The sequence below is a fragment of the Pezoporus wallicus genome, unplaced genomic scaffold (assembly GCF_028554395.1).
Source record: "Pezoporus wallicus isolate ANWC-B61680 ecotype Strahan unplaced genomic scaffold, APGP_CSIRO_Pwel_v1 contig_13809, whole genome shotgun sequence".
Lineage (NCBI taxonomy): Eukaryota > Metazoa > Chordata > Aves > Psittaciformes > Psittacidae > Pezoporus > Pezoporus wallicus.
In genome coordinates this window covers 239,144-252,170 of record NW_026638706.1, presented here as the reverse complement: position 1 = coordinate 252,170, position 13,027 = coordinate 239,144, and the positions used below count along the sequence as shown (strand labels likewise).

Here is a 13,027-nt window from a genome sequence, read left to right as displayed (position 1 = left end):
AGCCCTGCACATACTGATTTACCAGCCTCCAATGAATGGGTATATTTGCAACTACCAACTGCCTGTATGACTGGAGATGTTCAAAGTAGATGTGCTGAAAAGCATGATACATAATAAATAACAGATAACTTCCAAAAATCCCAATGAGCAGATTGATGATGGCTTGAAATCCTGCATAGAATTTCTTTGCACACATTTTTCCCTTAAGAAACTAGTAAATAAATATATATATTAGGCAGTATTGGGCAGTTTGGTGGTCTCCAACCCTTACAATCCTCATCACAGTTCCTATACTGACATTGACTTTTAAGTAGCTGGTTTATAACCCTCACTGCTCTAGAAGCAGGCTGAGATCTCAAGCCATACCAGCCTACTGTCAGAGTCTCTTTCATGCTCTGTGTTGGAGCTGACCAGTCTAACACAGCATCTGCTGTCCAGCTTTCTTTGGGAATGTGGTGGTTGTGTGGGAAAACAAACCCAAGTGCTGTGTGCAGCCCAGGCTGTGCCATGTTGTACAACCCCTGAAGTCTTGTTGCACCCAGTGCTGTGATGCTTCTTATCGCAGCCATCACCTTCCAAATGCACCTGGTTGGGATGTGACATAGTGCAGTCTGATGCTTTGCAAAACTTGTTAGTTAAAAGGGTATGCCCCTCTGTTATGCAGACTTAAAGATGTTTGTTTGTGCCATATGCCTGTGTACTATACATACCAAATGTTGTGTTCTTGGTTTGTCATGTGAAATTATAAGTAACCCATGAAAAAACAGAAAGCACAAACAATGTAGAGCTCAATTTAAAGGAATAGAGCAAGGTTTTGTATTCACAGGGGGGAGAAAGCCGTTCTCTCAAAGATAGAAAGCAGGAAAAATACGGAAAACTGTCCTTTCCCTGCCCATGTCACAGTTCTGGTGGCTTATCTGGAGTCTGTGGCTGAAACACCCCTGGCATGACCATCTGTCTGCAAGGATATTATTGACAAAGGGAATATGGCTCATTGATTCCCACTCCCATCTCTTGTTCAGTAGGATACTTTTAGTTGCCTTTTCAATACTGCCCGTAGATAGGGATTGTGTGATGCCCTGGGACAGCCTTGCTCTGTATTACGAGTTTAAAGCAGATCTTCTCCATAGGTGCAGGAGATGACAAGAGAAAACTGTGGGATTACTCCAGCCAATGTCCTTCTCATACATCCTGTTTTGTCTGCTCCTCCTCTGCCAATCTGCGTTGGCAGGGGCTGTGAGAACGCAGGGAAAGGACTTGAATCCTTACAACTGTTTTGTTTATGGTCACATTTACTATAACTATTAACTGCTACTTAATTAGTACTATCTGTGAGTGGATGATACATATCCCAGCTCACATGGTTCTGCAGTAGCTACAACCCCTGGTGGAGCCTTCCCTGCCCAGTGCCCTGATGCTTCCACAATGTCCTTCCCTGTTTCTCTGCCTGTGTGTTACACCTGTATGGAGTAAATGGGAGTAAATGGAGTAAAACCTTTTTATCCCATTGCCAGCCCTCACATTCTCTCACCAATGCCCTTGCACCCTTTTTGTCCACCCCATATGGGACACGTTGCAGAGCTTCACACCAGCAACTTGGGAAGTGTAACTCGGAAAGCATTGCCCTGGAGATCCAGGTACAAAGGATGCCAACATCCTCACCTTCTTCTCCCACCCCAACAGGTGACCCTGCGGCTGAGGAGTGGTCCCCATGGAGCGTGTGTTCGACTACCTGTGGGGAGGGCTGGCAGACCAGGACCAGATTCTGCGTGTCGTCTTCCTACAGCACTCAGTGCAGCGGCCCTCTCCGGGAGCAGAGACAGTGCAACAACTCCGCCGTGTGCCCAGGTGGGCTGAGCACTCCATGGATGGTGGTCAGGAGGGGAATGGAGATGCCCAAAGGATTGGCTGCCTGTGATGTCTCCACTGTGATATTGTCTTGGAGGGAGATGGTTTTGTTTCCTTTTCCTTCTCTTTTTACCCTAAAGTCTCATCCAGACCTTGCTAGACCTAGCGCTATTAGATGGGCACTTGTTTTGTGTGGTATGGATGATCCTACAAGAAAGCTGGAGAGGGCGTGAGATGACAGGGTAAGGGGGAATGGCTTTAAGTTATAAAAGGGGAGATCTAGATTAGATATTCAGAAGAATTTATTCACTATGAGGTGGTGAGGCATTGGACCATGTTGCTCAGAGAAGCTGTGGCTGCCCCATCCCTGGCAGTGTTCAAGGCCAGGTTGGACAGGGCTTGGAGCAACCTTCTCTAGTGGAAGGTGTCCATTCCAACCCAGACAATCCTATGATCCTATGATCTTTAAGGTCCCTTCCAACCCAAACCAGTCTATGATTTATTCTATGATTTGATGATATCTAAAGTTAATGAACACAGTACATCCGAACGGCATGTGCTCCTTGAGGTGTTTCCAATCATGGGGCAGGCTGGAAAAGGGAAGCACCAGTTGACACTTTAAGTCTCCCAGACACCACACTGGGCATATCATAGCAAAATCAGCCTGAAAAACTCAGGCTGCTGGTATGGTTATGAATGGAACCAGACGTCATCTCTGTTTCCATACTCTTTCTTCCCCAGTTTTGGTGGAAAAGCACAGTCTGGGGAGCCTGGACATAATTTCATCTGTTAAACTAGGTGTGTTATTACTAACTGGCCATACACTTGTTTGGAGTTAATCCTACAATGGTGAAACCACAAAGCTGTTTTTCTATGCTCTTTCCTGCATTTCATAGAATCATAGAATAGTTAGGGTTGGAAAGGAGCTTAAGATTGTCTAGTTCCAACTCCCCTGCCATAGGCAGGGACACCTCACACTAAACCATGCCGCCTAAGGCTTCATCCAGCCTGGCCTTGAACACTGCCAGGGATGGAGCATTTACCACTTCTCTGGGCACCCTATGCCAGAGCCTCCTCCAGTCACCTCTTACCACACAAGGTGCCTGGAAACAACTGCAACACGTTAGGTTTGAACACCCTTTGCTGAATCTGGTGCATCAGCTGCTGTCGGCAACTGGTGAAGGACAGGAAAAGTTCCTGTTTGTGTGGTTTTTATCCTTGAAGCATTATTGACTTTGCATTAGCTTCTCCAGTAAAACTGGAAGGGATCAAGTCCCTTAAGAGAGATCAGTACACTCTTCTAACATTTGGCCTCTAGAGATTACATTGATAAACCTTCCATAAATAACCAGACCACATAAGATTAGATTAGATTGGAGAAAATGAGATTAATATAGATTAGAAGGCTTTAGCTGTCTAATTTAAGGAGGTGCCAGTGATGGCCTGAGCACTACTAGAGTGTATTGCCCATCCCATTTTGTTCTTCCAGGTCTCCCTTGCTTTGCTCCTATGTGTCACTGACAGTAATTAGTAGTCAGACTACAGCTTTTCTGAGAGCTTAAAAATGATGTAGCTTTGGATGATTTAATGAGAAAACATGTTGAGGGAAGGATATAAGGGTAACAAGTGACAAAGTGATGGTGATGCTTCTTCCCCAGGAGTGGTGCTGGGGCTTCTTTTTTTGTTCCTCTCTAGGCAATTGTGTCTTTTGCTCAAAATATGCCCTTTTCTCTTGGCTCAAAGGTCTGAAAAGAAATAGGGTCAATTGTAATTGCATGATGATTTATTTCAATTAGTCCAAAAAGTAACAGACACTCTGTGTCAATACCAAAGCATAAAAGATCTCTTGTACGTTTTGGGTTGGTTTACTCGTGGCCTTCCCAAACTACTTGTTCTGGGTGGGAAGATGATGTTCTCTATGGAGTCAAGCACTTCTTCAGGCCTCCTTTGGAAAGGAAAACTTATTTCTTCTGCTTTGATTGCAGTGCACGGCACCTGGGATGAGTGGTCTCCATGGAGCTTGTGCTCTTCCACATGTGGGAGAGGATACAGGGACCGGACCCGCACATGCAAACCCCCTCAGTTTGGTGGGAACCCCTGTGAGGGCCCGGAGAAGCAAACCAAGTTCTGCAACATCGCGCTTTGCCCAGGTAAGGCAGTTAGAGATTAGAGACCTTCCCTCCGACAGGTCTCCCCACCTCCAAAGATGCCCACACACGGCTCATGGAGAGGGTCTGTAGCTGTCTCAGCTGGATCACAACACGGTCTGCACTGTCCCAGGGAGAATCCTCTATAAGGACCCATTGAAGGAACAATCTAGAGGTGCTTTCTGGGGCTATTCAGCTCAGTGTTGTCTTCAGTTCAGATTTGCCCTGTGTAATAACTTACAGAGCACACATTATACAGGTTGGATCTGGACTAGCTCATCTATCACTGCTATTTCCAAGCACATCTTAAGCTTTCCACTTGTTATCTCTGGTGAAAGGTTTAAAGTTATTTTGCCTGACTGGGCTTGTGCTGGAATTAATAGTTTCTCTTGCTAGCAATACACATGCACTAATTCACTGTATATGCAAGATTTCTCTGTACCTGATCCCGCTTTGGATGATGAGACAGACTAAAGGACTCCTGGGAGCTTGCTATGCATTAATCCCCTATACAAGCACATTTTCTCTATGCCTGATCCTGCTTTGGATGGTGAGACAAAATAAGAGACTCCTGAGAGCCTTCCATGCCATATTTCAATAGTTTTAAGTGTTAAATATTAAACACTTAAAGTGCTTTTAAGTATTAAAAGTATTAAAATATGGCATAGAAGGACCTTTTCCCTACCCCTGGATTTCACTTCCAAATGCCTCTCCTTGAGTTTTGCTTTGAAACACCAGAAAGAAATCTCAAGATGAAACGGCTTTTATCCATTGGAAATCCATTTATGTTCCTGTGGGTTTCTGCTCCTGATTCAGACTGGTTTTACCAGAGTCTGTATAAATGTAACTCTGGGGTCCTGGTGACCATCATCTGAACGTGAGGGAGCTCCCCACCATTCCCTCCTTCTCCCAGGGTAAAGTCAACTGACATTTCTCCAGTCTAATGAGAATCATTATGAGACATTACTATGTCCCCAGAGGAGGAGAGGGATTGTGGGAGTGATGGGAACTTTGTGAAAGCATTAGTGAGAAGCTTCTTGCTATTTCCCACCCAGCTTTCACCTCAGATAACTCTCCTTGGGTTTCTGGCTGCTGTCCAGAAGGCTCTATTGGGAATGAGAACATCCCAGACACACCAAATTGTCTCTGTCATAAAAAGACAAATTCAAGAAGTCAGACCTAGCATCGCTTGGGCAATGAAGCACATCCTGAGCTAACATTGATCCATAACTCATTTAAATACAAATAAACATTTGGATACACCGCAGCAAAGGAAACACCGTGGTGGAAAAGACAAGCAGCCCAACTGCAAGACCTCTAATGAATGCCACAAAGACAATTAGGTGCCTTTGCTGTGCCAAATGAGGGCGGCATTGAGGGAACCATTGATGCTCAACAATGGGCCCTGCTCAACGCTTGACACACCAGACACTCAGACTGCTTATTACTGCCCTGCTCTGAGGATTTATTACTACCAGTGATAAACTCGCTCTGCTGCAGGGACAACAGAGCTTTTGTTCCTCCCGAGCAGTAGATAATGCAGGCTGAGCCTCAAGTCCTTTTTAGAGAGAAGGAAAAGGGGGAAGACCATACCAGTCTCTGCATAGACTACACCAGCCAGACTCCAATGATAGACTTACACTGCAGTGGGACAAAGTCTTTGCTTTGGCCATGATGGAGACTCTTCAGCATCTTACCCAGAAGATATCTTTACATCAGTGCAAGCAGCTGGATGTGCAAAATGACCACCTCCGTTGCTCCATTCTTTCAAGCAGCTTTGAAATGACAGTCTGTGAATAAATAATCTCTCATCTCAAAGGAAATTACCTGTTCCCTATCCCCAGCTGAATGATCAGTTTATGGATATGGCTTTCTTTCATTTCCCCACCTCTCAATGCTCATGCTTAGGGTAAGCTGCCAATGACCACTGCCAATGACCACAGCAGGTAGGGTTTTGGTAAATTCAACTATTTTTTGGTAAACACAACTCTTCTGTTAAATGCAGCATCTACTTTGTTAAATGCAACAAAGGGGAATTATAATGATGGGCAGATGCCATCAATCCACACTACTTTCAGTCAGAGAAAACACGCTAATTTATACCTGGTAGGATCTCCTTTGTGGGGTTTTGGATCATTTCCAGTAAGGAATCACCTGTCAGTCACCACTTCTTGCATTTCCCCTCTTTAGGATTGATAGGCACTGATATGATGCCTTGAATTTATGCCTTATGAAAACATTGAGCTTGGATTGCTAAAAACAAGCACCTTTATGCCTGCCTGATTTTTCACACTTTCTGAGCTCACGTGAGCCCCTCTGAGTTAAACAGTTGCTTAAATGGATCTATTTGATGGGGTTTTTTTACATGCTTGCAAACAAAAAGCTTCTCTATTGCGATGAGGATCATTCAGAACTGTTTGAGTCCTTGCACATTACATAGGAGGCCAGGTTGCATACATTTTGCATGGGCTGACAAACAAAGTCAAATAGAATGAGCTGCGATCTGCAGCAACGTGATTAGAGCCAGAATTCAGGCTTTTCAGGGATGGATTCAGGTTGTTTTCCTGAGTGAGATCTGGCAGCTAATGAGAGCTAAACAGAGTATGATGACCGTTGCTAATGAGAAAGAAGAGCTCCAGGAACAGCAGCCTGGGTGATGGATCTGTTGATCAGGGACCAATTAGGGTGTAGCTGTCACACTTGGGAATGCCTCGCACTGTACGAGGCTAATAAGATGTATTCATGTTTCTCTCCAACCACGTCCCTGTGCCTGTCTTGTCCCTCCTTCCTCTATTTAATTATCAAAGGCACTGCTGTGTAGAGACATATCAAGCCTGTCAGTGTTAATTCAGCCGTGAGAGAAGTACATTGACCACACACATGCACTGCTCGTGGTCGTCTGTTGGAGCACACCTTTGCTCCAAGCATTTCCCTGCTGCCAGCGTGAATTCCTATGAATAACACTGTGATTCAAGTTTCTGCATGTGCCTTAATGGCAAACAGAGCATCTGGGTGCTTGTGAAAGTTCCCTCCCTGCAGTCCCAAGCACTGCTTTGGTGAAAAATGGGTTCCCTCAAAAAGTGCTGATTGCCTGAAATAGGAAATGTCATGGTAATGTATTGGTTCCTTCACAATTTTCAGTGCAAACATGATCCATGCTCTCTATTTTGATGTTGTGTTGTGTCTGGCAATATTATTAGTTCTGACTTTAAGGATGGAATGTATAATATCAATAATTTCAACTTTCAAGGGATTAGGTAGAGTGTGGACATAAAAACTGAAGTGTTATGGTACTTGCATCCTGATGGGCCATAACAAACCCATCAAAGGTTGCAGAATGTCCTAACAAATGGCCATTGCCACAGTTGTCTGAATGTTTTCTTAGTGATCTTCGCCCTTTCTCCTGACTCTGATTTGTCCTCCCCTGCCTTGGTCCCTTGCAGGCAAAGGCCGGAGACTCTTTCTTGCACATTCCTCTTTCCAGAGGGAGCGATTTTCACATTCCGCTCTGTTTTCTCTCTTTGGGCCACTCAGTGGACGGCAACTGGAATGAATGGTCGAGCTGGAGCTCCTGCTCGGCCTCCTGCTCCAACGGTACCCAGCAGCGGACGAGGGAGTGCAATGGACCTTCCTATGGGGGGGCCGAATGCCAGGGACACTGGGTGGAAACCAGAGACTGCTTCCTACGCCAATGCCCAGGTCAGTGACCAACGACTTCTGCTTTCTCTTGGCTCATTTTTCTCTGCAGTCCTAGGCAGGCTTTGTAGAATCTTTCTTTGGTGAAGAACTGCAGTTTTCACCACTAATGCAGTAAAAAAGAGATTTTGGATCATGCCAATGGACCATGCCAGTCAGAATCCATAGCTGGCAAATGCTCCAGGGGACCCCAGGGAGGTGAGTGATTACCCACAGGGGATGTGGCTTTCTAACCTTAGATACCAGTTTTCAGCGTGTGCTTAAAAACCCCACCAAAATATCAATTAATCTCTTTCCTTCACACCATAATGCTTCAACTTTTCTCCTTTTTTTTGCTTTGTGTTCCTCTTCTCCTACCAATTTACCACTCCTAGGTATAGTTGAAGTGAACAGGGAAGCAACCTCCATTGTATCACAGCTTTGAACCTTGTATATGACAAGGTCTGGCACAATGAAGCGTTGATTCATACCTATATATCTAAGACTTATCATTTACTTTAGTCATCTAGCTGTATCTTAAAATAGTAGTAATAATAACAGCAATAATAACATTAATAGTAATCATTCTTGCTGTCCCAGCTGTTGCAGCCAGCACCTTACATTCAGAATAATCACCTCATCTTCATAACTTGGACCATGGGCTCCAAAAGAGTCATTTCATGCAGGAGAAGCAATGAAAACTGAAGCAGATACTAGAGCACACCTAGCACATAAATCTGCATTTATCACACCGATACCAGCACTATAGAGTTGCAGTTTGCTGCTTGTTTTACACATGGGGAAGGTCATTGCAAAGGGGCAGATTGGGTCAGCTGGTGTGAGAAATATTCCAACCTGGAGAGAAGGCTTGACCATCAAGAAGCCTTCAAGACTGATCAGCAACTGATTTTTCTTGCCCTGCTTTTCCTGGCTGATTCCCTGCCTCTCCCTGGGTTAGAGATCCCTATTAGATCAGGGGACTGAGAAGGAGAGGACATCTGAGATGGAAAAGGGCTTTCTCCCCTTTCCCAGAGAATAAGGACAGCCAGAAACAGTTCACATGTTTGAGGCACTTCTTATACCTTGCTCAGGTAAGCAAGTATTGATCTCTCTATTCACAAGCCAGTGGATCTTCAGCCTGATATACCTGTTTCCTCAGGGAATCCCTATCTTCTCTGGTAGCATCACCATCTGCAGCAGAGCATAAGTAGTATTTAACACAGGTATTGGACTTTCCTACATTGTCACTAGTATGTTTTGATGTTTAGGCATCTTAGTCCTTCTTTGTAACTTATGGAGATCTTCAGAGACAAAGGGCCTCACTTGTTTTTAGACACTGGTTTCTGAGTTATCTATCAAAGCAATGTTGGTCACGTATTGAACCGCATACGGTGTCACTAAAAGAAAACACCAGAGGTTGGAGCTGTCCCTCTTTCTGGAGAAAAGAGGGATCTCCCACCCTCCCAGAAGGATTTATTTGACCCATAATAATGCGTTAACTCCTAATTAAAACCCAAAGAGTAATCGGCAAACTTAGGTCCTTGCTCTATTTCTGTCACTGAGTTGTTGTTTCCCTACATTGCAGGCTTATTATGAAGGCTAATTAACATTTTATAGTGCTTTGATAAATGCCATTGTTAATGTAAAAGGAGCAGCATTTTGATAAATGCCATTGTGAATGCAAAAGAGGTAGCATTTCCATTGAACGTGTAAAGATGTTGGGAGAAGATACAGTGGAATGAGGCAACATCCCAAGCCTGTTTCCAAAGCACATGAAACAACAGTGAAATGGAAACAGATGGAGGGAGATTTATTTGATGTTTTCATGGTTTTCTCACCCAAGGCCTCTGCTGGTCTAAATCTCAAAGCCAGACCTTCTCTGGGAAGGTGTGTATTCACCCATACATTGTACATCCCAACACATCTCAAGGTATGGACTTTGACTGCCAGACTGGTTGAATCCCTGCCTGCCTGTAGAGTGTTCATGAGCATAGCCCCAAATCTGAGCCCAAGGAAAGAGATAGGGTTGGTTTTGCAGGGAGTGAGGATATTGAGAGGAAACACAAGAACACCCACAACTATTAGAGGGCTGCTGCAGTGGGAAAGAACACACCCTGATTTCGTACCTGTTGAGGATCCAAGCAGGAAACCTCCCTTCACACCAAGTGTTGCTCTACTCACCCTATGTTCCACTGCTCACCTTGAGACCTTGCCTCCTTCTGTTGCACATTGTGTTTGGGACATGACAGGCTGTTTCTCTCCTCTCTTTTGTCTCCAGTGGACGGGAAGTGGCAGGCTTGGGGAGTGTGGGGCAGCTGCACTGCAACGTGTGGAGGTGGGACTCAGAGACGTGACCGTGTGTGCTATGGACCTTTCTTCGGTGGACAGACTTGCCAGGGCCCCAAGGAGGAGTATAAGCAGTGCAATGACAGAAGGTGTCCTGGTATGTAACCTCAGACCTCTCATTCTTTCCTTTGCATGCGGGGGACTTTGGAAAGAGATTCCATGTCCTGTGTCAAGAGAGCTGAATGCAACAAGTTGTGATCAAGTCAGGCTCTGCCCAAAACCTAGCCAAGGGCTTCATTTAATCATTGCAGAAGCCGGTGTGACCATGCTGATTTCAGTGAATGTTTGGTAAGTCCCACCAGTCTAGCATTGATATTTTTCATCTTCACATTCCTGCAGAGTCATAAAAGAAAGACACTGTTTGATATCAAAAACTGGTATCAGAGTCTGAAGCCCATGAAGCAGTTGAGCACTGAGGATGCTGCAGTGGTTTCTCACCCTTTCCTTAGCCTCTGGAAGACCTATACACCAATGGCAATTTAAAGAACAGACAGATGTGTCCACATCTGTCAGAGCCTTACCCAACCTTACCCTCCTCCAGCTGTAGCATCCATTTGAGAAAAAGGGTAAAAAAGCCTTAACAGAGGGCAAGCGAGCTGTAGAACAAGAGAAAATATGGGATTTAATGTGAAAAATAAGCAGGAACAAATGCTTGGAAATGGGAATGCTTCTGTCTGCCTCTCACACAGTATTCAGAGGCCAGGAAAAAGGTCTGTGCACCATTTCTGTTTTCTTTCTCAGTCCAAGTCGGAATTGCTGGTGGGGAATCAGTGGCCTGTGTGATGCTGGCAGTCAGATTGCATTGATCATAACAGGCCCTGATGTTTGACCAAAAGGGTAACTAATTGTCAGAGCAGCTCAGTGAGAGACAGGAAGGATTCTCACAGCGGTATCCTGGTGAGAAGGAGCATCCCCCTAAAAGACAGGCTGGATCTCGGCACAGAGCGAGCAGTTTGGTGCTGAGGGTGGATCTGGATGTTGAAGGCAGCTGACCCCCCTACTCCTTTGCAAACTGCTGAAGCCAGAGATGAAAGCCAGAGCACTTCAGCGTGGAAGTTGCAGCACGTTTAGCTCGAAGATAACAGGAAAAGAGCCTGTGTGACAGCATATTCACTCTTCCCAGCCAAACTCCAATAAAAGGCATCACCTCTCCTTACAAGCTGTGCCTTTCAATTAGCAGTGGCGTGTGAGAATCTCTTCTAACTCAGCCACAAAGCTCTTCCTCGCAATAGAAAAGCTTAGCACGGGGTTGTCTCGTGGTGTCTATGGAGTGATGCAGATTTAGTTCAGCTTCAGTGTGTGCCAGCTGGGGCCCTGGCAGAACAAGTCCAATCTTTTCTTCTTTTTCTGCAGGGGCTGGTGCCTACACAGTGCTCAAAAGGAAAAGGCATGTCTCAGGACTGAGCCCTGCTAGGGTTCAACACCAGAAGGGTCTCACTGCAGTCATTAGCTTGCAACGAAAGGGAAGTGTGGGGAATCACCAGATTCCCACTCAATTAGTTCTCGAGAAAGTATCAAATGCCGACATGATTTGATTTGAACAGAAGAATTGAGCTTAATTGGGTTAGTTATTAACATCTCCCTGTTACTCTGGTAAAAAGGGGTTTCTTATGAAGCAACATCAAAAGAAAAAGCCGAAATAAGAGAAAGAGGATAATGCCCTGGCCTGGGAATTGCTTCTGTGCTTGCTGGCAAGACAACGCCAATCAGTGTATCTCTAAAGAGTATCTCTGATCCACAGCATCCCTCAGCGGTCCCCAGGGAGACTTCAGTGGTGAGGAGACAAGCAAGGTTTGACAGGTCAGAGGAGGAGAAAGGAGAGGTCGGATGTGAACACAGCCCCTCTCTGTTTTTTTGATGTGCTTTTTGTCTTGTTGCTGAGGATGGTAGAAGCTTCCCATGCCCTAAACCCTCGTTTGGACCACAGTTTGATATGGAGAATCTGTGAGCACTGGTCCAGGAGGCAGTTTTGCATTGATCTCCCCCTCTGCCACAGGCTCTCTGGGTGACCATGTGCCAGTCACAATTGAATAACTTAATGTATCTGTCCTACAGCTTCATGTCAACAGGTTGGAAATGAAGCTGCTTCTTTTTCACTCATGTTCTGCCTTATCCACTGAAGCTGCTGGCATAGGAAATAGTTCTGAAAATGTGCAGAGAGCAGCAGGGGCTCTGCTTCTCCTTCAGGATTTCATTACAATAGTGATCACTCAAAAGGGAATTTAAAAACGGGAAGGAGCATCTGTCTCCAAGCAGAGATGGTAACTTGTTCATTACAGTTTCTACTGCGGAGGAATCTGCAGCTGGGGCTGGAGCCAGATAGCTTTGGAGCTTGATTTCAGGAGCAGTGATGTTTAGGCAGCTTTTGGGTCTTGAATGAATCCTTCAAAGAAGAAGGACTCTTCATCAGGGATTGCAGTGATAGGAGAAGGGGTGATGGGTTCAAACTGAAACAGGGGAAGTTCAGGCTGGATATAACAAGTTCTTTACTGTGAGGGTGGTGAGGCACTGACACAGGTTGCCCAAAGTAGTGAATGCTCCATCCAAGGCATTTATACCCATGAAGGTCCTGAGATGACCTATGTAAGCACATCCATTGCACAGTCCCTTTTAGAAGGAAGCCTTCAGGTCATTGCTGCCCAGCAGCTCTCTTGGGAGCAACTTGAAAACTCAAGGGCTCCCTCCTCTTTATGACAGATGAAGGGGGCCTATAAGGATGCTGGGGAGGGACCCTTCGTTAGGGACTGTAGTGATAGGACAAGGGGTAACGGGTTCAAACTGAAACAGGGGAAGCTTAGATTGGATATAAGGAGGAAGTTCTTTACTGTAAGGGTGGTGAGGCACTGGAATGGCTGTCGTGGGAAGTTGTGAATGCTCCATCCCTGGCAGTGCTCAAGGCTGGGTTGGACAGAGCCTTAGGTGACATAGTTTAGTGTGAGGTGCTCCTGGCCATGGCAGGAGGCTGGAACTGGGTGACCTTAAGGTCCTTTCCAACACAAACCATTCTATGA

The 13,027-nt window shown here is 45.4% G+C and overlaps 1 protein-coding gene across 2 annotated transcripts in view; it reads left to right on the top strand.

Moving 5' to 3' along the window:
- ADGRB1 (adhesion G protein-coupled receptor B1) overlaps positions 1 to 13,027 on the top strand; it is a 283,293-nt gene that overhangs the window by 133,628 nt on the left and 136,638 nt on the right. For both annotated transcript variants that reach the window (XM_057412111.1, XM_057412112.1), the window contains exons 5-8: positions 1,684 to 1,848; positions 3,834 to 3,998; positions 7,530 to 7,694; positions 9,949 to 10,113. In XM_057412111.1, coding sequence (XP_057268094.1) covers positions 1,684 to 1,848; positions 3,834 to 3,998; positions 7,530 to 7,694; positions 9,949 to 10,113 — 660 coding nt within the window. The remainder of the gene's footprint in view (positions 1 to 1,683; positions 1,849 to 3,833; positions 3,999 to 7,529; positions 7,695 to 9,948; positions 10,114 to 13,027) is intronic.